The sequence below is a fragment of the Vanacampus margaritifer genome, chromosome 18 (genome assembly GCF_051991255.1).
Source record: "Vanacampus margaritifer isolate UIUO_Vmar chromosome 18, RoL_Vmar_1.0, whole genome shotgun sequence".
Lineage (NCBI taxonomy): Eukaryota > Metazoa > Chordata > Actinopteri > Syngnathiformes > Syngnathidae > Vanacampus > Vanacampus margaritifer.
The window spans coordinates 11,076,370-11,102,355 of NC_135449.1; the positions used below are offsets into that span (position 1 = coordinate 11,076,370).

Below are 25,986 nucleotides of genomic sequence, written 5' to 3' on the forward strand. Positions count from 1 at the left end.
GCAACATTTCAAATTTAAACATAAACAATACTGTAAAACTCTTAACTGCACTTATAGTACCGTTTATACTATAAAACTAAACAACACACATTACATACACTTTTTGGTGACTTCGGAGTAGAGGCTGACATTTTTTCGGGTCACGGGATTCCCGCGGGATGGGAGTGAACTTTACCTTTGATCTCATGATTGGGACGCGGCAGGATAAAAACTTCACAGGAGCAGACAAGAGCGGGATTAATTCAATATCCGTTCGGAAAAAAAACTTGGACAGTCAATCAATAAATTTGTAAAATGTTTTTTTTATTAAATTATGCAGTTGACCTCTATAATGGGAGCAGTACGGGAGTGGGAATAATTCTGAATGGGAGCGGGAAGGGACAGGAGCCGTTTTTACCAGTTGGACAGGACAGGACAGGACTGTCTTTTTTACTATTGTCCAGGACTGTCAATTTGTTAAAATGTATATTTACTTGTACATTTATGTTTCCGGAATCATTATTTCCTCATTCATACATTTTTTTTTTTTTTTTGTACAATTTGCTATAAGGATGTGTCGAATCTGCTGCTCTCCGCCATTCACTTGCATTTACCTAAAGTATGCTAGCTTCTGATTGGTTAGTGTTAGTCAGCTGATAGGGGATTAGGAAGTGTGTTGATCCATCCTGCCTTTTCAGTTTATAAACAGTATCCCATTGACCACTAACGAATCCTCACATTAGACTAATATATATATATATTACATACACACGTAGCTCTACTACACAGTCTTAGTTCAAAGCCAATGAAGCGTCTTAGAAAAAAAATGCAGACTAAAAGTAATTTAACAGCTTAATAACAATAATAATAAGTATTGTTTTTGAGCCCCCCCTCCCCCATTTTTTTCTTTTTTTTTACCAGTATTGCATACAATTATTGCAACTGTAAAGGAGCATCAGAAACTTAATGTAAACTTTTTTAATTTGGAAAATAATGAATAAATAATGAAATTATGGAGAGAGAAAAAAAAAAAGACCAAATCTCCTGTGTGGCCTACGCTCACTTTTTGTGTCATTTATCATTTCAAAGCCATCCATTTCTTGGTGGAACGGATGGTTGCGGTGGGAAGCGGAATGACGCCCGAGTGGAGCGACAGACGGCAACCAAAGCACTGAGATATCATCACCTTTTCATAAATCGTTCTCCCTGTTCAACGTGCTGGAAGGAAACGGTCTTTCTACAGCACCATGAAAATTCAACTGAACTTTTTTATAGGATTATCTATGACGTGCTTCTATTGGACTTAGGAGGTCAATGACATCTATCAGCATTTCAAGCTGGAAATTATACAGTAATATAACACACTGCACTTTCGTTTTTTCCTCTCCCTTTTAGGTTCACTGCATCTTCTCTGCAGGCCTTATCTCGATTCAAACATCACACATTTTAGAGCTCCAGTTACCATCGGCTTGATCTGTAGACAGCGAGGAAAGAAAAGGAAATCAAACCCTGCTGGCCAGTGGACAAAAAAAGGCCGCGCTGCCCTCATTAGACTATCCTGCGTAAATGCGCCGCCACGTTATGGTTGGACATCCTCCTCCGCCGCCGCCGCCGGGCTCGAGTAGCGTTACGCTGCGTCAGAGCTTTTTTCTCCTTCAATCTCCGCTCCCATCGCACGTCGGCGGCTTTTCCAGCGGCACGAGCCACCTGCTGACAACTGCCATTCTTACCCTCCGAAAACCACCCGCTCGCATACGCGCACGCCGTCCCTCACTTAAACCCAAACAAGCGCTCGACATTAAGGTGTGGATCTGTCATTAGTTAGCTCGGCCCGGCTGCTTGAGACCATTGTTATTGTTAAAGCGAGGGCTGTTTGCACAAGCCATATCTTCGAAGGGAAACGCTACTCCTTTGTGGCTTTTTGGACTCGGCCTAAGAGGATTGGGTTTCCTCTTGCTTTCTCTACCACTCGTACCGTGCGGTTTGATCGGTTAATGCGCATATTTTTTAATCAGCGGGCATGTCAAGCTGCTGGGAAAAAGTGAGCAGACATAAAGTGATCATTTGTGTTTCATAGTTTGACTCCTGCTGCCTACTTAATTAGGGACGGTCGGTGTAATGGTTGATTTTCAGTCAAAAGCAAAGTTTCCGCTAAGTAGTCCAGTTCAGCTGAATTCACCACGGTACGGGGCTCTGCCTCTGATCAGTAAATCCTGACCGGGCCGGGTGTCTAAATGGTGATGTTGTGTCAGCTACTTACAGTATATAATGTGACATCATACCACTCGCCGCTTAATTAAGTAAGATGACGTGACATAAAGCAGAACCGCGCGCTACTGCACAAAACAGTCTGAACTCATCTCGGTTCTACTTCATAGTAGCACCGCAAGAAATCGTGCTGCATTACAACTAACAAAACCGCAACAAAGTAGGGTAAACGAACATTTATATTTTTGTCATTTCTCACCCGGTATGTTACAATGCACCAGCTAGCTGTTAGCCAGCAGTTATTATTCACCCATGTCGCATTGTCTCTGAGTGCCAGGTTTTACAATCAGAATCGGAATCATCTTCACTGGCCAAATATGTAAAAAAAATAAAAAAATAAAAATAAAAAAACACTCACACACAAGGGATTAGAGCTGTCACCATCGAATATTTTTTTAAATCAATTAATCTATCGATTATTCAATCGATTAATTAACTAATCGGATTCATTTTAATTTTGCAGTTAAGTGTATTACAAAAGCATTTTTTCACTGTTTATTAACCAGTAATCCGTGTTAATTTTGTACTTCGTATTTGTATAGCGATCAATAAAAAAAAGTGGGGTTGATGTACTATGTTACCAGTTTGGTAATTGTTTTCCATAGTAAGTAAGTAGGTAAGTAAGTAAGTAAAAACAGTGTAATGTAAGGGTACCACTGTAAGAGGTAGTGACCCAGATGCGGAGGGTCAGAGTTTAATTAATTTGCAGCATATGTTAGTACTTGCTTTTTCCAGCGGGAGATAATGGATGGATGGATGTCTTATTTTGATTAAACACAGAAGATAATCAGTCTTCTTTCATGAAGGACTTACAGAAATCAGAGAATAATTACTGTTGATATGCTGAAATCAGTGGATTTGGACTATTTTAGATTTAAAAATGGCTCAAAACAATTACTCGATTATTAAAACAGTTGTCGATTAATTTGATAATCGATCGCTCCATTAATTTTGACAGCTCTACAAGGGATGACATGACACATAGGTAAAGAGTCTTTGTGTAATGTAAGGGTACCACTGTAAGAGGTAGTGACCCGGATGCGGAGGGTCAGAGTTTAATTAATTTGCGGTGCCTGCTTTTTCCAGCAGAAGATGATGTATGGATGGATGGATGTGCGTGACACAATTAGAGATGTGGTAAGCCAGGTGATGTGAAATGATCATTCCAATCCAGTATGGAAAAAACACTGAAGATATACCTGAAATCTAACTCTAACCCTGACTTTCCATTATAATGCATGAATCATTTTTAAATCCCGTTAACGATCGTATCATGTACAGTGTTTGTAAAAACCTGAACCAGAATCATTGGGTTATAAGGCGACCATTTTGATTGTTCCTTTTTTTTTTGTCAACTGAGAAACCCAAAAAATGTCTTTCTCATTAGAAAAAAAAGGATACTAGAAGCTATAACACTTTAAATGCCACAAGATGGGGGGAACAAGCACTATTTTTGTCTTCAACTCACTTCAATATACAGTCGTTCTTTGGAATTAAGATGCCACAAGGTGGCAGCAAAGCAGTGCTTTTGTCTAAATGAAGCTCATCAATTCCCTTTAACATAGTGCAATAGTAATGATTTTACTGCTAATCTGATATCAGGAAGTTTACTGTAGCAAAATTGTTTGCTAGAAACGGGGGCAAAATGGTCACAGTAGAAGAAGAGTGGCAGCATTGGATGCCAGAATGAGATACTAAGTGAGAAGCAGACAGCAGCGATTTGGTCAAATGATGGATGGCCAACAGTGTCATCCTCCCGCACGGGGAGTTGCCTCGGTCTTCCTTAAGTGTTGTTCAAACAACATGAGATGCTGAATGACGTTGTGTCAACAAACACCCGGTGCTCAGACGCTCAGATCAGAGCGGAACAGCTGCGCGCAAGCTCGAGGTGGCCATTCATCACGTCAGACTTTCTAAGAATGGCAGATCGCACCTATCTGTAGGCTGCACACACCCAGACATGAGATGCTTTCCTCAAATTCTCTCCATTTCCTAAGTATTTCAATACACGTCATATAAAGGGCCACTCCAGCTATTTTTTCGACAGGAGGCCTTCCTGGGCTTTCTGCTAGGAAGTGAGGAAGAGATTAAGCTTTTATTTTTAACCCCACTCAATGACTACTAATGTTTATTTTGGCATGTTTTTCCTTATTTTTCCAATTGGGATAATACAACAATAAGGACTGAGAGATGCTACTGTACTAGTTACTAGTAGTTAGTACTAGTTACATGGCCCATACTCATTACTAGTAACTAGTACAGTAGCTACTGTTGACATTGTTAACATTTTTACTGTTCTATTTTACATTTGACCTGTTTTGCATTTCATTATAGATGTGTTGATGTAGGTGTAATTATGTTAACCTAATATAACCTGATGAGTAATGCTTTTGACATTCTTGCTATCTTTTCTACTGTTTTCCCAGACATGAGAAAGTTAATATGTTTTGTTTGTTTATCTAAGAAGTCTAATTCCTGTTCGTCAGAAATCCGGTTTTCAAAAGTTCAAGGACGATCTAGTATACTGGGAAAATGCAATCTCATTCTGTACCTCACGGGAGGACAGAGGCGTTTCCTGTTGTTTTGAATAAAGAGGCTGTGTGGGCAAAAGAGGACACACATATTGGATGACACTGCTTGGGTGATATGCAGTTGTGTGACCAGAGATCTCTGTAATAAATCAACCTTGCAAGGACCCTCTTCACAAGAATCTCATCTTGGATTTATTTGAACACGCAAAAGATTACAAAATAAAGGTAATTACTTCACTACTTACATCAGTAGCTACTACTAGTTACTAATAATGAGTGACTAGTTATTATTAACTAGTACAATATCTAGTTTCTAGTACAGTACCTAGCACAATCACTGGCGACTATACTTTTATTTTTCATTTTTCCAATTGGTATAAATACATCAAAAATGAATGAGAGATGTTACTGTGCCAGTTACAGTAACTACTGTGCACAAATAACTAGTTATGAGTTAATAGTAATGTACTTTTTTCATTTTTTCCCCAATAGGAATAGTACAACAAAAAGGAATGAAATATGTCACTATATCCGTTACTATTAACTAACAGTAACTAATACTAGTTACTAATAACTAGTATAGTAGCTCATTTGCAACAGTAACTATTACTAAATACTAGTAACTTGTATAGTAACTAGTACAGTAGCTAGTTACTAGTACAGACACTGGCTACTAGTAACCACTAGTAACTATACTTTTCTTTTTCTTTTTTCCAATTGGTATAATACATACAAAATGAATGAGAGATGTTACTGTACCAGTTAATAGTTAATAGTAATGTACTTTTTTTCATTTTTCAAATAGGGATAACAACAAAAATGAATGAAAGCTGTTACTGTATTAGTTGATAGTAACAAGCACAGTAACTAGTAGTAGTTAATAGTAACTAGTATAGTAGCTACTGTTAAACAGTAACTATTACTAGCTACTGGTAACTAGTACATTAGCTAGTCACTAGTACAATACCTAGTAGCATAACTGGTTACTACTACTTGTAACTAGTAAGTGGTTACTAGTAACTACTAGGGATAATGCAAAAAGGGAATTCGAGTACGTTACTAGGAACTACTAGTACTGTTTGCTACCAGAACTAATACCTAGTAACTAGTACAGTACTAGTAGTTCCTAGTAAATGGTTATGGTTAGTAGTAACTACTTCTTACTGTGCTAGTACTAAAGCATCAGAATATACATGAAAAAGGAGTCTTATGCCACTGCAAACTGCAATAATAAACATTGTTGAAGTTCATACCTCTCTGACAGTGTCAAAAGTAAGCATTATTCTCTTGTAAAGACATTTATTTATTCAGCTTTTGCATTAGAGCTTGGTCTGGCCTACCTAATGGTGTGACCGGTGAGCGTAGTCAACTCCACTGACACAAAAATGAAACAATACTACTGACGGTTAAACTGGCAGTTTTGACAATGGAACATAAATACATATACATTATATTGAAATGCGAGCTGTAGCCGTCATATACTTGATGAGTGTAAAACTTTTAATGCAAAGCGGCCCTGCAGGGACTCCCTGAAAGAAAAGCAGAGAGAGTTTAGCAGTTGACTCTCAGTGTTTGCTCAAATTTTGACGCTGTAGCTACAAGTCAAGATGAGAAGTTTCCCAAGACGTCATTCTGTCTTGCCGCCTTTAGCTCTTACTTGGATGTGTACCTAAAGGGCTAAAATGGCTTATCACGGGGATCGTACCCTTTCATGTATTAATTTGGAGGCATCCACACTTGATTTTTACACTTTTGGGACATATCTGCACCTTTTTGTCTCTCGGGGATGTACATGCGGCAACACTGAAGTCCAAATGTTTTTGCCTCATGGGGTACATTAGAGTAGAATGAACCTTAGTTGATATAAATTCGCTCCCATTGCCCTTTTCTATATCTGGCGGTGTGGCTGCTGCAGTAAGGCAGACAGATTTCTTTTAAACCGTTGTCAAGCAAATCTAATCAGTCACGCATCTGCAAAAAGTTAGTTTTGAAATGACTTTTTATCAAAGCCTTTTAGGGGCTGATCTTATGTCTGTGTGGCAAGTGGAGGAGGATGAGAGGAAGTGTGTTCAGCCATATGTCGCCGTGTTTACATGAACGTTCTGTGGGAGGGAGGTCGTTTCAACTGACACTGCGTTTTATAAGCTATGTAAATTTGACAGTTGAGGCATTTAGTCATACGTGCAATTGTTCTTGCTACTCGATCATTTGTTTTCTTGTCATTAAGGACATTTTACCTTCCACAGAGAGGTAATGTTTGTTAGTTAGCAGGATTACACAGAGATATTGTTTTCATTAATGGTTTGTTTGTGTCTGCTTGGTTCGTTAGCATGATTAGCATACACTGGCGCATTTCTATAAACTTTTTTAGGTGGCACACATCTTTTTGTCTTTTCAGCTATCATTACTAATTGTAGTATCTCAACAGACCTAGTAGTAGACTCGAGCAAGCTAAAACACGCGTCAATGTGGCGGCCATTTTGGCTGTGGCAATGTTCCCATCGAAAGGCAATGCATGGACATACAGTATGCGGCAGCCATGTTGGCATGGGCGACTGTCCCTACTGCTGTCGTTATCGAATATTTTTAGAATCGATTCATCTATCGATTATTCAATCGATAAATCGGATTAATTTGAATATTGCATTAAAGTTATTACAATTTTTTTTTCCTGATTACTGTTTATTAACTAGTGATTGGTGGTTATTTCGTACTTCGTAGTCGTATAGGGATTAAAAAAAAAGGGGAGGGGCGGGATTGATGTTTTACTACGTTACCGGTTCGGTCGTTGTTTTCCAAAGTAAAAACAGATGTTTGAAAATGTCTTATTTGAATAAAACACAGAAAGTCTTGTTTCATGAAGGACTACACAAATCAGTGAACAATTACTGTTGATATATATGCTCAACTCATAGGATTTGGACAATTTTAAATAAATAAAAAAATGGTTCCAAACAATTACTCGATTATTAAAATAGCTGTCGATTAATTTGATAATCGATTAATTGTCGCATAATCGATACATTTTGACAGCTCTTACTGTCCCCATCAAAAGTCATGGAAAGCACGGACATTAGCTAGCATTGCCGTAAGCATTCAGTTCAACTGAGAGTGTCCTATCTACAGATTCACATCTATTTTTTCACTCAAGCGCTAGTCATGTACGTGTCTGTCGAGCATGCCATTTTTGGTATCGTAAACCGTATCGACAAATCCTGAGTGTGACTCTGGTTTCATTCTTCCACCCTGTCTGATTCTCTTCATCCGGTTCCCTCCTTCTGCTTTTCTTCCTTGCACACCTCCATTAGACGCATTTACTCTTTGGAGAGTAAACACCACGTTTTCCAGCGGACCGCCACAACTCCGTGACTCAATGCGTTCACGCCTCGCTCGCTCCGCAAGCAAAACGGCGTCACATTTTGACAAGCTTGCGTAGCAGCACGCGACTGCGACGATGCGCCGCACGAGTGAGAGTATCTTATATATGCATGTCTGGTGTAAATAAACCATCAGAGGGACGGATGAGTGCCGCATGCGGAATTGGTCAGTGAGAGAAAGGATTAGCAGCGGCGAACATCTTGCACCCAAAACTTTTTCTCTCTCCTATATGACCACATTGCAACAGTTGAACAAATTCTGCATGTTAAAATAAAGGCTGTGGGTGTGTGTAATCTGCAAGCAGCCACACCGAAATGACCCGACATCTGCAAACGATTAAAAGCAACTTCAGGTAGCACATGTTGTCCACATTAGCTCCAAGCCAGATTTACATTTCCACATCTCCACTAAGCATAATAAACAATCAAATGGGGCGTGTGCAGGCAGGTTCACTTCACTGACCGCTGCAGAGCATTTTGTGTTGTAGTTTGTGGATGCACTGTATCCCTTGTCGCCTTCTAAAAGCGTTTAGATATAAAAGATTGAATTAAAAGTGTGCATAAATTACTTTGCGTTTGTGTTTCAACCAATTCCGACGGTGGTTATTATCATCATTAGGGTCACGCGTGAGGCGGAGCCTATCCCGGCTGATTTTGAGCGAGGGTCAGGATGCACCCTGGACAGGACCAGATGACCATTTACACTCACGTTCACACTTATGGGCAATTTAAAGACTTTAATGCACCGATCATGCACGTCTTTGGAATGTGGGAGGAAGCCAAAGTCAGTAAAAATACTCTAGACAAGAAGGCTGACGTCAAGATTCGAACTCAGAACCTCAAAATTGTGAGGCAGGTTTACAAAAAATTCCTCCACTATGCTGGCTGTGTTCAACTGTTTTTTGTTTTTGTTTTTTTCCAGTGCAGTAAGAGAAGCTTTAATACTAGGGGGTTTAAAATACCATTTTTTTCAGAATCATACCAGAGCGAGTACTCAATACTTGAGTAGTCACCGATACCAAGTACCGAAACCGCTAGTACTTTTGATACAAACAATTCCTCCCACAAAACATGACGGATATTTTTAAAGAAAGACCCATGTTATCCTAATATAGCATTTTCCTTAAATTGCATGAAATTAATACAGAAGAGGATAAGGGCCAGTGAAGTGGGGGGAAAAAAAAGGTTAGCAGGATTCTGACTTTAATTTCAGAATTCTGACTTTAAAGTGAGAATTCTCACTTTATCCGCAGAATTATGACATTCTGATCCCCCACCCCCCCCCCCCCCCCACACACACACACACACACACAAACAATTCATAGCTCTACGTCACAAATGAAATGATTTTTTTTTTTTTTGTTCATTTTTAAAACTATCAGTAGTCTGAGGAGCCCTGAGGTTGTCCGGAAAGGCATTATTATTAATTTATTTATTTATAAAATGTATTTACTTACTTTAAGTATAGTTTATTGGTATTTTTTTTTAAGTCGCTAACTAAGCAAAATGATGGATTTGGGCAAACTCTATAAGTGAACCTATTGTAAGAAATTACATTTTAGCGTTTGGAAGATTCCATTTGATTAAAAATCTGATTGCATCTACCAGAAAGAAAAAAAAGTGTAGCAGTCAGCAGAATGAACATAATCCCATCGCTGAAATGTGATGATACAAATCAGAAGCTGAGCTTGTGAACTGCAACTGTTGCACTGCAGCAGACTGGGGGGAGCTCAGTCCTCCCCCCCTCCCTCTTAAGTAGAGGACCTCTTTAGTGGGTTCTGGCAGACTGATGTCGCCCCCCATTGGCAAACATGTTGTACTGGAACTAAAAGTTGCTTCAATTTACATAGGTAAGAACTACGTTTTTGTTTTTAATGCTTGACTGCACAAATGCGCATTTTTCAATGTTAATTTTTGGATGTATTACATTTATTTATAAACCTGCTCATATTTATGACCTTAGGGCTAATGCAATTTTCTTTTAGATATGTAACGCTACCAGCTGCTGTGCAATGTGCGTGCGCGCGTGTGCCGGTACACAAGAGGGGAAAGTGATGGTATCAAATTCCTTCACGTTGACGTCACACTCCGTCCACCAATCACGTTCAGGCTTTCCCGCGCGCCATGGTAACGCTCTTATAAAGTGCGCGTGCAAGCCACTTTGCACTTCAGAGCACTCGCGCCTTCTGGGATTCTATTTGGAGACGAGCAAGGAGAACTTTACCATCGATTTCATCCGACAGAATTGCAGTTAGACGCCGATTTGTTTTTCTGTGGAGCGACGCACTGATTTGGATGCCTGTGCGTAGAGACATTTATTAACCAAATCAAGTTGACGCACAAAAAGGGACATTTTATTTATTTTTTGGGCAAAGTTTAAATCCTTTGACAAGATCCATTCTGGCAAGGCAAAGTCGCTTTTAAAGACTTTTCCTTCCCCGCGAGGCGCCAGCGTTAACGTTCCCGTTTCACGCGTAAACTCGGCTGCAAACCCGTTTCTCGTATGAATCTTCTCGACCCCTACCTGAAGATGTCGGAGGAACAAGACAAGTGTCTCTCCGATGCCCCGAGCCCGAGCATGTCCGAGGACTCCGCGGGCTCCCCGTGCCCGTCCGGCTCCGGGTCCGACACCGAGAACACGCGGCCGTCGGAGAACGCGCTGCTCCGCGTGGAGGCGGCGCTGGGCGACTTCAAGAAGGAAGAGGACGATAAGTTCCCCGCTTGCATCCGCGACGCCGTGTCCCAGGTGCTCAAGGGCTACGACTGGACCCTGGTGCCCATGCCGGTGCGCGTAAACGGATCTACCAAGAACAAGCCTCACGTGAAGAGACCCATGAACGCCTTCATGGTTTGGGCTCAAGCCGCGCGGAGGAAGCTGGCGGACCAGTACCCGCACCTGCACAACGCCGAGCTCAGCAAAACCTTGGGTAAACTTTGGAGGTAAGTCTTGACATCATCTATTTTTGCTCCACGTTTTTGATCAACTCATCACTCACTGTGTTGCTTTTTACGCACAGACTTCTCAACGAGGGCGAGAAGCGGCCGTTCGTGGAAGAGGCCGAGCGGCTCCGCGTGCAGCACAAGAAGGATCACCCCGACTACAAGTACCAGCCGAGGCGGAGGAAGTCGGTGAAGAACGGGCAAAGCGAAGCGGAGGACGGAAGCGAGCAAACTCATATTTCGCCCAATGCCATCTTTAAAGCGTTGCAGCAGGCGGACTCTCCAGCCTCCAGCTTGGGAGAGGTGCACTCTCCCGGGGAGCACTCAGGTGAGCTTGGGTTCAAATTTTTTTGGGGGAAAGTTTGTAATTTTGTTATGTACGGTCAAATTTGTGGTTTACTCATACGCGATATCAATTACATTTTTACCATTGAAATGAATTGAAATGCCATTAAATTGAAAAGAAAAAAAAAGCACTATATTGTATAGTACATATTAAAACACAGGTGTCAAACACAAGGCCAAGGGGCCAGATTTGGGCCACATGTTAAGGCATACTAAAATTGCCCAAAATAATAATAAAAAAGAAGCAAATTTGCATTTTTTTTGTGACTAATCTCTATTTTAATAAAAGAAAAGAAGTACTGCATTTTATGGCACACATTAGAACCAAGATGTCAAACACAAGGCTTGAGGACCAGATTCGGCCCACTACCTAATTTTAGTGGCCCGTGAAGGCAAACCTTAAATGACCAAAAATTTGCAAATTTTCTTCACTTTTAATAACATTGCAAGATCGCTAGCATTTGTTGTGACTTTTTTTTGTGGCTTTTGTTTCAAAATCAATTTGGCAAAGATTCATATTTATTCACTGCCTCAATGACTTAACTAAAATTTGGCCAGTGAAAAAAAAACTTCATAAAACAAAAAAATAAACTGATTAAGCTGAAAGTCTCTCGCACACATGTACAAACTGTACTACATTTGTGTGTGGGTAAGTGGGTGGGGCCTTGAAAATGACATCATGAGCTTTCATCAGTCTAATTGACCTTTTACCATACAGTTAGTCTAGTGTTCATTTCATATTTGTGTGTATGACTAGTTAAAGTATCACTGTGGAGTATATCAGATTTATATGCCAAGTATGTAAAAACACACAAGGAATTTGTCTTCACAGTCACAACACAGAAACACGAAAAATAGTAATGACCAACAGAGGGAGACAGAACGGGAAGCCTGGCGGTTCGCTACTTAGCGCCCTGAGTTTCTTAGATGAACTAGCAAACGGAAGGAGGGAGGAAAAAAATAAAGGCACAATCTGTATAGACATGGGGAAAAAACTCAATTTACAATCAAGCGTTATCTTGCTTTAATTTTCCAGGTTCCCAGGGACCCCCCACCCCTCCCACTACCCCAAAAACTGATGTCAGCTCAGGCAAGATGGACCTAAAGCGTGAAGGGGGTCTCAGATCCCTCCCCGACGGCACCAGCCAGCGGCAACTGAACATCGACTTCCGCGACGTGGACATTGGCGAGCTGAGCAGCGACGTCATCTCTCACATCGAGACCTTCGACGTCAACGAGTTCGACCAGTACCTCCCGCCCAACGGCCACCCGGGTTCCGTCAGCGGGCCCGGGACCCCCGTGGCCTACACCGGCAGCTACAGCATTAGCGGCGGCGCTCCAGTCAGCCCGCCAGCAGGAGCCGCCTGGATGCCTAAAAACCAGCAGGGACAGCAGCAGCAGCACGCCCTCACCGCCCTGGGGGGCACCGCGGGCGGCGCCGGTTCCGAGGCGGGTCAGGCTCAGCACAGGACCCAGATCAAGACTGAGCAGCTGAGCCCGAGCCACTTCAGCGAGCAGCAGGGCTCGCCGCAGCACGTGGCCTACAGCCCCTTCAGCATGCAGCACTACAGCCCCACGTCGTACCCGGCCATCTCCAGGGCGCAGCAGTACGACTTCACCGACCACCAGGGGGGAGCGCCCTCGTTCTACAGCCACGCGGGGGCGACCCAGGGTTCGGGTCTCTACTCGACTTTCAGCTACATGAGCAGCCCCAGCCAGAGGCCCATGTACACACCCATTGCCGACAACGCAGGGGTGCCCTCCATCCCCCAGAGCAGCCCCCAACACTGGGAGCAGGCCCCGGTATACACCCAGCTCACCAGACCCTGAACCTCCCCCCCAGCAATACATCCTCCACACATGTACAGCCACATACATGCATCCGAAAACATTTGACTTCCCAAAAGACACTGAGTTGAACTTGTGATTGGCTCACGCCGTGCCTTGCTATTGTACCATGATAGAATCTTTATAGATATATATTTTTAGAGAGATGAAAAGACTTGAGAAAGTCCTCTGTGAGGATTTGATTGTTAATATTTCTGTAGGTACTTTGTATGTTTTGTTTTGTCTTCATACGCTGGCAGTTTGTTTATGACGGTTATATCTCGGTTGAAAATGAAAAAAGGTTATATCTTGGTTAAAAATGACAACTAACATCTGTATTTTTGTTTGAATTATTTGCTTCTTTTTCCATTCAATTTAATGATGCTGTGTGTGAGAGTCACACAAAATTGTAGAGATTTAAGTGGACGGTGACAATGGCCGTTCCTACCACCCGTGCCTTGAATTCGGTTCATTTTCTCCAGCATTTGTATACGTGTGGGACTGCGCGAGTGTGTGTGCGTGCGCCAACAGCTGAGATTACACTTACCGTCAAGCAGCGTGTTTGACAGCTACAGGAAGTCACCTTTGACCTCTTGGCTGCCCCCTGCTGCCTCCTTCCGCGCTGATATAACCCAATCCTCAGCCTTGCCTGTTAAAACAAATATTTATTTATTTCCTTTAATTTTATTGTGAGTGAATTATTTTTGCATTTTAGTCGTATTATTATTTTCGTTTTTTTTAACAATGTACACAGCATATCTCATCATTCTCATTTGGATTTTAAACCCAGGGGGTACTAATACAAAATGGTACGTGCTGTAATATTCTTTGTTCTTTATTTATCTTACCTAAATCTCTATTTTAAGTATGTATTTGCCTTTTTTGCGGGTTGGGGGGGGGCCATCTTACAAAATGTGTTATTTGTGAATTGTCTTTAAGTTGAACTAAGGATGGAAGAACTGGAAAATATGATCTAATTTAGAAGGTTTTTACAGTGTATATGTTTTGCTTTTTTTCCTATCCGTATCAGCCTGTCCACCAAACTTCTGCTCTTTTGCAAAGTATTTGTACTGTCTTTAAAGAATTTTTGTATCTGTATTTGCAATAAAAATGAAAATACTATTAAACATGAATTGTTTTGCATTCGTGAATCGTTGTCGTTTTCATACACTTCACGTCAAGGAAAGAGTTAACAGACAAGTGCCAAGTAATCGGCCTGTGTTTGTTTTCCCAGAAGCCTTGTTTTCTTTTTGCCTCCCACTTTATTTTCTTCCTCTCTCTTGTGTCAGCTGGTAGCGGCAGGAGGCGGTGAGGCTCCGTGGGGCCCGACAGAGGCTTTTGGGAGGGGTGGGTGATGTGATTTTTTTTTTTTTTTTATTGCAGTAAGAAAAATGCTGACAATAGTTACATTTTTATAGCAGGGGAGCAAAAAGAGTGGAATGCTCAAACTGGGTTTATAAATTACAGTTTCTTGCACATACCGTTGGTCAGTAAGAAGCCCAACACCTTGTCCTTAAATAACTGCATTAGCCACTTGTATCAGACAAACTGTAGTGAGTATTTGGATATTGCAGTGTTCTAAGCACGTTGAATATCAAATTAGAAATTGTATAGAATAACATGCATGTATAAGTGAAAATGCAGTTCATAACCTTCTTAAATGGAGCAAACTAGTCATACAGTCATTTTTTACCTTTAAATACACTCTAAAAACATTTGGGTCAAAAGTAACCCATAATTCAAAACATGAACGATCAACTTTATGGCACAATTTGACCCAACTTTCTGTGTTGTTTATTATAAAATGACCCAATTTTTTGGACCGAACGTAGAGGATCTGACAAACATTTATGAGTTGTTTTATGCCGAAAGACCCCTTTTTTTACTCAAAGTTGGGTCAAATCAACACAAGTAGAGGATCGGTCAATTCCTGACCCATAGTTGGGTTATTTTTGACTCAACTGTTTTTAGAGTGTAGCTACTAACAGGCTGTGTTTATCCATAATGTGAGATCATCTCCTATAAAGCATGCAGTCCGTTTACAACAGCTAGTTAGTGTCTTGATAGGTGCTGCTGTTTCGGTTAGCATCCAAATTCAAACGGCTTCAGAACTTGATAATTTAAAGGGAATGATAGAGCCCAAGTGCTTTTTCTATTGACATTTTCCATTGCGTGCTATTCTTTTTTGATTTTTTTTTTTTATGGAAGATATTTAATTTAGCAAACTTCAGATTAAAGTAAATGTCAAAAAGATTAAACTAAATGTCAAACTGAAGGAACCCATGTCCCAGAAGTCAGACAGAGACACTAAGTACATTAATCCAAAACAGAAATTTTAAGGATGGTGGAGTTTATGTATTCACATCAATTTTCAGGTGTACTTCACTTTTTGTCTAATCTTATGATAGGCCAATGCTAATCTGTGACCTTAATGAGGGTAAAGAAAATCAATGAGTCTGTATTACATATAAAATCTATCAAAGCCAGGGAAGTGCCATCTGCTGGATCTTGTGGGGCTCCAAAACACATCAAAGAGAACGTCTGGGGAGACCAAAACTCTCAATAATGTCAAGAGCCAATGTCCAAAAATAAATGATGGAGCTAAAGAAGGGGATGATTAGTACGCACGCACACACATACACACTTATCTGTACGCTCCTGCAATGAGGCTCGGAACAAAAGTGCTTCTTCCCATGATGAGAGACACTGTGCACATTTATGCAAGAGGCACTGCAGCGTAACTTCATTGATTATTTCAATCTCCGGACATGCAGATAGAGTTTCAAATTCATCTGCGCACAGTCCAAGTTCCTCCTGATAAATAGCGCACCCCCATTATTTGGAATAAAAAGGACTTTCCAGGGGATGTTTGTGTTGTTTGTTGTAATGTAATTTTTTTGTTCCACAGACCGGAGCAATGATCTGACATTTGAATTGTTGCAAAATGCTATGCTAACGCAAATGTCTATTAAGCAGTCACGTGTGATTGCTAGCTGACAGTTGTGAATCTTAACTTAATTAGTTAATACATGACCAAGAAGCAGCTTTTCCAGTAGATAAATACCACGCCAGTTTCTTTATTTGTCTTTTCTCATGTCATCTCACCACCTTAGTTAAAAATAGTGACGCCACGACAATGCAATGTAAAACGTAAGCTGCAAGTTTGTGAATGTTGAATGAAAACTCTGAGCCAGCTGGCTGCGATCCAGCAGGAAAATCGTCTTCCAAATCCCAATCAAAATGTGAGGCTTAATTCAAAAAACACATTTGTAATGAAAAATGATGATAGGCCAAAATCTACAGCTACTCAACAGGAAGTTTTCTAAGGACAATTAACCACAAGCTGAAAATCACTCATTATGCACTTAGCACAAATGATTCAGTAAAACTTAAAATGGTTTTCTATGACAACTGATTCCACAATTCTGTCTTTAACTCATTCACTCCCAGCCATTTTCACTGAAGCAACCCCCTTTGCTCCCGGCTGTTTTACTAGCTTTTGCAAGGCTCACAGAATATTGTGTTCTATTGCTATACAAACGTGAAATTTACCAAAAGAAAGATTAGTCTCTTCTTTCAGGAAAAAAAAGTATATTTCTATCGGTTTCCATTTTGCAGCATTAGAATATAGCAACGTTTCATCATTGTTCATGAATCTGTTTAAAATTATCTCTTATACTCTGCTGCCACCTGCTGGCCGTTTTTGTAATAACTACCATCGCTTCACCCGTTCTCTGCAGTTCAGAGGCTGCATCAAAGTCTTCTGTATGCTCTAGCATAAATTAAAAAAAAAAAAGTATAAATACGTCTTTGGGACACTGGTAATATTTAAAATAGAACGTATTTATGTTTTGGAAGCAAATGAGTTAAAGGAAAATCATGCACAGTTGAGTTTTGTCAAAGATGTAAATGTTCCACATAAAGCTATTGGACTTTTGTTTTGTTGTTGATTACTTCTGCATCAACTTCAGTTTCATTATGCAAAGCAGGGTTTCAGTGAAAGGAGATGTCAGTTTTAATGTGGGCACTTTTCCCAGGGGGTAGAAAGAGGAAGAAGGGGCGAAAGACAATTAATATTCTAAAGCATTGCCTTGCTTGAAAAGCCCTCCTGAACTCATGGGTGGTCTTTTCAAATGCTAAATACTACGCAGTGAGTGCAGGATGGTAAAGAGCAAGAATTTTTGATATTAACATGTGGCTTGGCCTGGCACACCAACAATTGGACAGGTGTTCATTTGGTGGATCCGCACTTGTCAGTTATAAATAATGGGCCCATTTTAACACACTAACGAAAACAAAACAAAAAATACTGATAATGTTCTGGTATGCATGCTAGACCAGTAGCTGGCAGTGTAATTCTCCAGATGCACATCACATAATCACCAAGGCTGCTTATGATTTAAAATGTCGATTTTTATGCGCACTTGTTTACAACTGGCAGTATGCAAGTGTCTTGTGCCGGTAGGGGGGGGCAGTTGACGTCAACGGTATGTTGTGCGCGCCGACGTATTTATGTCATTGGCTAGCCCTAATGCAAGGACGTCACCAACATGCGCTACTGCGGTAAGACGGTAGAAATAAAATCTCTACCTTCGGCAAAATGTATACCTTGTTATTGAATTTACCGCCCAGCCCTATCTGACAGTGTAACTTTTTATACTAACAGTGTTAAAATAACACTGCTTACTCACCCACATACAAAAATTTAAAAATAAAATAAAAATAAATAAAAGAGCAATGATGATGACATATCAAATCGGTAAAATTACCGAATGAACAATACTGAGCTCTCCAGAAAAAAAAAATAAATAACACTGCTTACTGCATATTTGATCAAACACTGGAAATTTAACACTGACCAATTTGCTGTGTTACGTCGCTGCTTTCGAAATGGAACCCAATGTACAGGCATCCGATTACATGATACACGCAAACGACAGACGAGGACAGAGTCAAACTCGTCAATCAAATCAATTCAAATGCCTTTTTACAGAAGGTGGACGTCAGACCAAGAGGAGAATTTATAAACTCTGGAAAATCAAGCACAGGCCAAGCATGATAAGCATAAAAATGTAATGAGGTATGTTTGTTGTTGAGAGTGAAGGAAAATGTGATTAAGCGCTGATTATGGGGGATTTCAGTTCTCCCAAAAAAAAAAAAAGTGTTTGTATTCAAAAGGTGGTGTTTTAATGCCTGTGAAGAAGCAGAATGCTCTAATGAAAGTGACTTAAATTGCTTTGCTGCTTTCATCCAGCAACATGAGAAAATGAAAACCACACCGTGTGCCCGCGAGTCAGAAAATCAAGCAGTTATACAACAATGGAGGGCTGCATTGTTTTTGCTGATGTAGCCGGGGGCCAAAATATCTACTCGAAGATTTGGCTTCAGCACATCATTAGCTATGAACTCACCGTAACCATGAACCACCACACGCTGTCATGAATAGTTTTCAATTTTGTAAACGTACATTCAATATTGATTTACAGTACATGTAACTCACGATTTGTTTCTTTCTGCCCAGATGTGTCACGCTACATCTTCCGCTATCTCTTTACTGCTCTCCTCCCACTGATATGCTGACTTTCTAGTCCAAGCTCCCCCAAAAACCTTTGGACCCTGAAATGTGTGAACCATCCGTCTCGTTGCACACACAAGTGTAAGCCGTTCACACGTATACAGAGTTGCCACATGAAACGGCCGTTGGGCCGTGATAGATAGGCCGAGCTTGGCCTAGTGACACCCAGGATACATCACGAGAGCTTATCTGTCGACTGAGTTGAGAGGTTCGACACAACATGGCCAGATGTAGAGGAGGCAGCTGACAACTAAGCCATTTACAATGGTTGTATTTCCCTTTTGAATCTGAGGTAGATAAACTCTCTGGGGCTAGTATATCCTAAATACATTTTTTGAAATTAAAAACTACAATTTTGCTGGAAATCGAAAATACAATAAATTCACAGGAGGAACTATTTATAACAAATTCAATGCTAATCAATCGGCTGTTAACCGGTGGTTGTGTTATTACATTAGCTAATGCTAAATGCTATCTTGGTTGACAGTTCAACAGCGCTAAACAAACAAACAAACAAATCTCGACTTTTTTTTGCTTGGTCCCGGTAGCTATTGGAATCTGGCTGTATTGTTTACCTCGGCCGATCCCGCATTGTAACATTGGAAATATGCCGCCAGAAAAGCTCAGCTTGCATTGGTTCTGACCGGCAACCGCAGTATTTGGCTAGTAGGACTACATTTCCCATGATTCTTAGGCACAGAAGTCGGACTAATAAGTCAGATTTATCTGAGTTATTTTTTCCCAGTTCCGACCTGAAAGCGTTCAAAGCGAAAGTAAACAACCAAAATGGCGGCTAGTGATAAATAGTTTATTTTGGTCCTCAAAACTCATTTTGACCTCCAGCAAACTTGTCTTCTCGCAATTTTGCTTGATTTATTGTTTTATTTTATTGTTAACCTTATTTCCTAAGCATTTCATACAGTTCAGTAGTTCACCGTATAATTTCATGCCAGAAGATAGCGGCATACTGTCACATACGTTGTGTCACGTGAAGTTGTGTAATATATTTATGAATGAAGAAAGCTCTTTAGTTTTATACTTGAGTAAATTGTGTTTTACCATTCACGGTCTATGTTTCCAAAACGGTCGCCATTGTAGTCTGTCGGAGAAGTCGGGGTACCTTTTTTTTCTTCTTACTTCGCAAGTGGGATTTTTGAGTTCAAGGAGGCATTCCTGTACACACCTGGTTTGAAGTCGGAATCGGAAGTCGTATTTTTCCGACCATCCTCGAATGCAGCACTAGTTCTAGTTACTGCATGATGAAAACACGCCTGCTAGCGATTAGCTTATTGTACTAATCACTATGAAAGCTGTGTGATTAACATACAAATGGCCCGAACAATTGGCTTGCTGACTGGACAAAAAAAAAAAAAAAAAAAGGGATAATGGGACAGGACCTGCGTAAAAGTAGGACAAAACAATGGAGCTGGCAATAAACACCGGGACTGTCTCGCTTTAACCGGCGGGACGTCTGGTCACCCTAGGCTAGCATCTCTAACATCCTAGTTCATATTTTTCTCCCATGCAGCAAACCATATCGTCATAAATTTCCACGATCGAAGTAATCGATAGGCTGTCTGGGAGAACAGAAACATTCCTGCAGCGCGACTCCCACCTCTCGTTGTGACTGCGTGTAACGTCACACATGGATGCCGGTGTTGAGAAAACGAAAGGTTTTGAATGGCCGCTCTGCTATGGAACTTAACAGGAGCAAGAGTAAGTGACAAAATGACAGAAAGAAGGTGCTACTGATGGATAACGGAGAGAGAGAAAGAACAGAGGCAACAGGAAGAATGGGAGGAAGCAATAGTCTGTGTTTTGTGCCGAGGAATCAAGTCCTAGAGCAATGAAATTTAAGTAGTAGAGTGGGAGAAAGCACATACACGCACACACACTAACAAATGCTTCAGACAGACCTGATTGAAAGAACATTCTGCAGTGGTCTGTCATCATATCACATCTTCTCATAACATTACAAATTTTACTAACGTGTCGGCTGTGCTGTAAAAGTAATAGCAACAGCAGCCTGTCTGGCCATGAGGGAGTCATGTTTTGCTCTGGAAACGGAATCGCATCAAGAATGGCAGTTCATCACGGTATTACGCTCGAAAACCTTTGACGTAGGTTGCGATACTCCCAAAGGTTGCTGCTCATATTCAAAGACACATACAAAACATGACCCGCGTTGTTTTCTGGCCCATTCACATAAATCCAACCATTATTTGACAGAGTGCGCAAGTGGTTTTAAGTGTCACATTTGAAACCAGAGATGATTAAAGTACCACACGCTCGGAAATGGGGGCATGGACAAGTGGGCACTTTAAATAATAATACCTCATGTTTTCCTGTCACAAAAACTCAACAAATTAAACTTATGAAAGTGTTACATTTAAAAAAAAACAACAACTATGATTTGCACAGATAAGCTAATAAAAGTACATATATTCTTGGATACAGAGCTTGATACTGAGCTTAGAGATCTTTTTTTTCCAGGTTCATACTGTGCCCCCTTTAAAAGGTCAGCCCTTGGTTTTTTTCGCCTCCCCCTTCCTTATGTTTTTCTTCTTTCTTTTTCTCTTTTTATCTAAGAACTGAGCGCTGAAGGCAACCCACCAGGCTTCCCGTTCTGTTTTTCGCGTTGGTGATTGTTTTCATGTTGAGTTGTGAGTATCAGGATAGCCCTTTTAGGGATCAATTATGCAATTTGAATCTGAACATTGAAAATTTATACCATCACAAGTGGGAACTGAGCCCATGCAGCTTGTTCATTCGGACAAGTAACTCACTACTCTTTCAGCTATTTTAAGAGTTTAATCAAAATAAAATATCAAAAATAGCTTGACAACTGCCACATGTACTACTAAACGACAAGCTAAGTTTTTGTTTCTTCTAATAGGTACAAGACCATAGGGAACATACAGTACTTTAAGTGTCAATAATGTTTTGGATACTACAATTTATGATAAATAAATTTGAAATAAAAAACAACAACAACAAACATTTGTATCCTTGTGTAGCTTTGTCACAAAACAGGGAAACCCCATGCTGACAATAATATTAAGCTTAGCAGATGTAACTGAATATATTCAGATAAAAGCGTGCACAAAATAGATAAGAAGACTAAAAATGTTTTTAGGTAAGACAGAACAAAGACTTATTTCCCATTATTTAATATTTTACAATATAAAAAGATATGTTGAAGAAGTTAAATACTGACCCAAAAAACTGAAAAGGCACATCTTGTAAAACCTTCCCCAGGAAATGAATGTTTCCAGGGTACTTGTCGTGCCCATACTGTATACTAAATACTCCGAAGTAATCCTCACTCGCTGCTTATTCCGCTCTTTCCATTGTTGATTTGAGTTGGTCTTGCATTACCTGTGTTTTTAGGTGGGATTATGTATTGTATTATGCTTTCGCTGGCAGCGCTAAACTCCCAAAAGAAAAGACGAAAAGAAGTATTAACCTCAATAATCTTTTACAGATGGTGATCTTTTCTCTGATTATGGGCATACGTGGAACAAAAAAAAAAAACATTAATGTAATGTTATGTTGTCTATGGAAATAAAGAGCTCTTAGTTACTTTTGCCGTTTTGTTTTACAAGGTTTCCACCGTTTGTTTTGTTTTGACCAGTGCCAGCTTGCACTATTTGGCCACAGCGACACAGATGTACTTACTTTGCTTGACATAGGAACCTTTACTTTGTTTTTTTTAGAGGGAATTTTTGTGACACTTACTTAAGAGATAGAATAGTTAAGACAGATTGTGTTATTGCTATAAGGTGATTTGATTTCCTATGGGGCACTTCTTCTTTTTTCTCCAAATCTGACCAAATTGGAGATTGACTACCATCCAAAAGTGACTCATTCAATCTTAGAAGTTTCTCTGTATAAGCCTACATTGCTACATAATATCCTGAATTATACACATGCCATTATTTAGTTCCCAACATTTTTTTTTCCAGCATCAAACTGATAAAGTCGTTCTTGCCAATGACAGTAGCACAATACTAAATGGGCCTCTCAGGTGCAAATGTGAGAATTTGAGTGTGAAGACGAGCACATGCTGAGGGGCTCTTTACTAGATAAATAACGCTCAGTCAAGTCAAATCAAACACAGCGGGACGCCCAAGCCAAACCTATAACTGTGCTGGAGCGCAACATGACACAATTTAATAAGAACCTTCACTGTCCTTATCGTATGGAAATCATCATTTATTTCCCTTCATCTTCACCAAATGACAAACCAAAAGATGCAGTGCAGATTTTCCACCCCTACCTTGTCTGCGATGAGTAATTACAACAGACATGAGCTAGAAAAACATGGTCAGCTTTTGGCTAAGGACACTGTCAAGAACCCAGAAAAGGTTCAAAAGGCCCAAAGATTTAGAAGTTATGAGTCAAGGTTTGATGGGATGTTGCTGTCTAGAAGGATTATCAGTCACTGTGAGGGAGTTGGATTGAGGGGGCAGTCACAGATATACACAATAGGCGATATCGTATCAGTGCAATAGAGGATGTTCACCTGGAGTGGTCAGAAAATAATTGTTATAATTCATAAAAACATATTTTTTTATACAAATTAACTAAATGACAATATTTAAAAGCAAAGCAATTAAACAAAAAAAATAAAAAATTAAAAACATACTGTGCAGCATAACAGCTAAAAGCCGCTTCACCATGTTTGCTTAGAAATCTTTGTGCCTTACTGGGTTTATATTCAATTAGCGTTTCCTTGATGTATTCAGGACCCACACATTCAGTGATTAATAGACCAGGAGCAGAATTGTAAAATCTATTCTACACGCTGACAGAGCCAATAGAAAGCCTTTAAGAACTGGAGTAATGTGTTCAGATCTCTTCTTTAATTCTTTAGACATCTCTCCCTCCATCCATTTTCTACATTGAACAAAAATATCAACACATGTCCAAAAAGGACCTATTTTGCTCAAAATTGTTCACAAAGGTAGATAGGCTCCGCTGCGACTCCATTCAAGCACGGGGAGAACATGTCAAAAACAAGTCTTCCCAGATGAGTGAAAGCTGTTATAGCTGAAATGTTGACTTCCTGGTTGAGAAAAGCCTCAACATTTTCCATCATTGTTTCATATGAATGGGGCCTGCTCTTCTGCTGCAATGACTCACAAATAGAGATCGTGGTGTTCCCATTTCTGCCATGGAGAAGATGCAGATACAGTAGATGTGCAAGGAGGGAAGGAAATGAGAGGAATTTAGGGACGCGCAGCCCCCCCCCCCCTTTCCTCTGTCAGGAAGCCCCCAACAGAGTTGAATGGAAACCAGATCTCTCATCTCGAGTCTTCATGTGCGGGGATGTCATGGCCTCATTATTATCTCGCTCGTTACTCTCCCCCCAACCTCATTCTGCATTCAGCATGAATACTATCTCCCATGTGTCTTTATCTCTCTCCATCTTCACATCTCCAACCACCGATCTCGTTGCCTCTCCCTGTCGCCCACCTAAAAGGTCCCAAGTTCAATGTTGGAGGGCCAGTGATGTAATCAACTGCTCATTAGTCATTTTGATCGACAGTTGGCATGACGGGTGGGGGTGGGGCACATTATCGAGTGAGTCCTTCACTGCAGGGACTTGCCGACAGTGTGTGTGTGTGTGTGTGCGTGTGTGTGTGTGTGTGTGTGTGTGCGTGCGTGCGTGCGTGTGTGTGTGTGTGTGTGTGTGTTGCCAGGAGCTGAGAGAAAGGCTTGTCCTTCACATATTAAGACAGTGAAAGGAAACAGCTTCCTGACAGAACTTTCCCTAAGGCGCACTTGTGACATCATAAATGGCTTGGAAGCTAATTGCACTGCACTAAGCGAATTACACAAATGACTCTGGCTCGCTCATTCTTATGTAGCTCTTTCTTTTGGATTATTACTTTTGTGTGGGGAGTCTGTTCTCACGACTTGGGTAGTTAGTAGGACTGCAAAATACAAAAAGCATGCACTGTGAAGACCGAGAGCTGGTGGGTACTTCGAAAAGCGTACAGTATTTATTTTATTAATACATTTTGAAATATTTATCCATACATTTTCAAACTCACTTATCCTGTTTAGGGTTCTGTGGAACTAGCTAACTTCAACCTGGGCTCAACGGTCAACTACGAGGCACACCGTGACAACCATTTACACTCACGGGCAATTTAGTCTTTATTTAAGCCAACGTTCATTTATTTGGAATGTACAAGGAAGCTAGAAACTCTATTCAGGAAGGTTGAAGCCGAGATCCAAATCCAGCAGACATGCTAGCAATCCTCTGTGGTCCACTACTACTACCACAAATATTGCTGAAAACTTGAAAATAATGTCGTTGTAATGTCTACATGATAAACGTAGCAAATTAAAGCATATTCAGCATAGCATGTGAAATGTGTTGCAGTAGAACAAACCCTCAACTGTTAGCAACTGACCATTAGCAAAGTAAGCTATTGTGATTTTTTTTTCTGTGGAACTATCCAACTATACACTGAATAACTCACCCATTCTTTAGCGCCACCTGATGCCACCTAACTGCCCTGCTACTTCTAAGGCGCTATGTTAGCAGAGGAGTGGCTAGCGTTGGCCGCCAGGTGTTAGCGGTTAGCTCGACAGGAAACAGCAGCATGATGGAAGATTCCAGTATCTGCTAGGCAGACCAGGTCCCTTGTAGGTTTGAAAGTAGAGTGGTAAACATATCAAGATGATGCAGTAAAAGACTTGGATTGCTATTGGCAGTGGTGGATGTTAACAGCTGGTCAATGGCTAATGGCTAGCTGCCCAACATAAGGTACGGCAACAAAAAATCTAAAAGCATTGCTAATGATATATGTATTTAAAGTTTGTAAGCATCTTTATATTACTGAGTCAAAAATATAAAATGGCTGATAGGAAAGCGGTAATTGATTTTTTCATGTGTTGTGAAGCAGTGACATGGGCCTATAGGCTACGCCACTTGTTTAAAACCAAATCTCCTTGTAATCAATGTATTTTTAAGGTGAATGTAAAATTTGTTTGACATGATATTAAAGTTTTGAGTTCACAATTTGACTGATATAGTAAATTATAAACATTACTTGTTAATTTTCACTATTACATCTGTAAAACTTTTAATTTTCCAGATTATTTCAAAACAATATTTTAACATTCTCAA

At 40.4% G+C, this 25,986-nt stretch overlaps 2 protein-coding genes across 5 annotated transcripts in view; one reads left to right on the forward strand and one right to left on the reverse strand.

The window, feature by feature from the left end:
- vstm4b (V-set and transmembrane domain containing 4b) overlaps nucleotides 1–25,986 on the reverse strand; it is a 331,487-nt gene that overhangs the window by 247,894 nt on the left and 57,607 nt on the right. For all 4 annotated transcript variants that reach the window (XM_077550535.1, XM_077550530.1, XM_077550534.1 and 1 more), the window contains exon 3: nucleotides 13,815–13,916. The gene's annotated coding sequence lies outside the window, so the exon portion shown is untranslated. The remainder of the gene's footprint in view (nucleotides 1–13,814; nucleotides 13,917–25,986) is intronic.
- On the forward strand, nucleotides 10,348–14,400 carry LOC144038229 (transcription factor Sox-9-B-like). Its single transcript, XM_077550528.1, has 3 exons — nucleotides 10,348–11,095; nucleotides 11,173–11,423; nucleotides 12,477–14,400. The coding sequence occupies exons 1-3, from the start codon at nucleotides 10,659–10,661 to the stop codon at nucleotides 13,268–13,270; spliced, it is 1,482 nt and encodes a 493-aa protein (XP_077406654.1). The 5' UTR covers nucleotides 10,348–10,658; the 3' UTR covers nucleotides 13,271–14,400.

Coding starts and splice junctions, on each gene's coding strand:
- LOC144038229 (XM_077550528.1), top strand. CDS start 10,659: ATGAATCTTCTCGACCCCTACCTGAAGATGTCGGAGGAACAAGACAAG. Junction 11,096..11,172: donor ACCTTGGGTAAACTTTGGAG/GTAAGTCTTGAC, acceptor TTTTACGCACAG/ACTTCTCAACGAGGGCGAGA. Junction 11,424..12,476: donor CTCTCCCGGGGAGCACTCAG/GTGAGCTTGGGT, acceptor TTAATTTTCCAG/GTTCCCAGGGACCCCCCACC.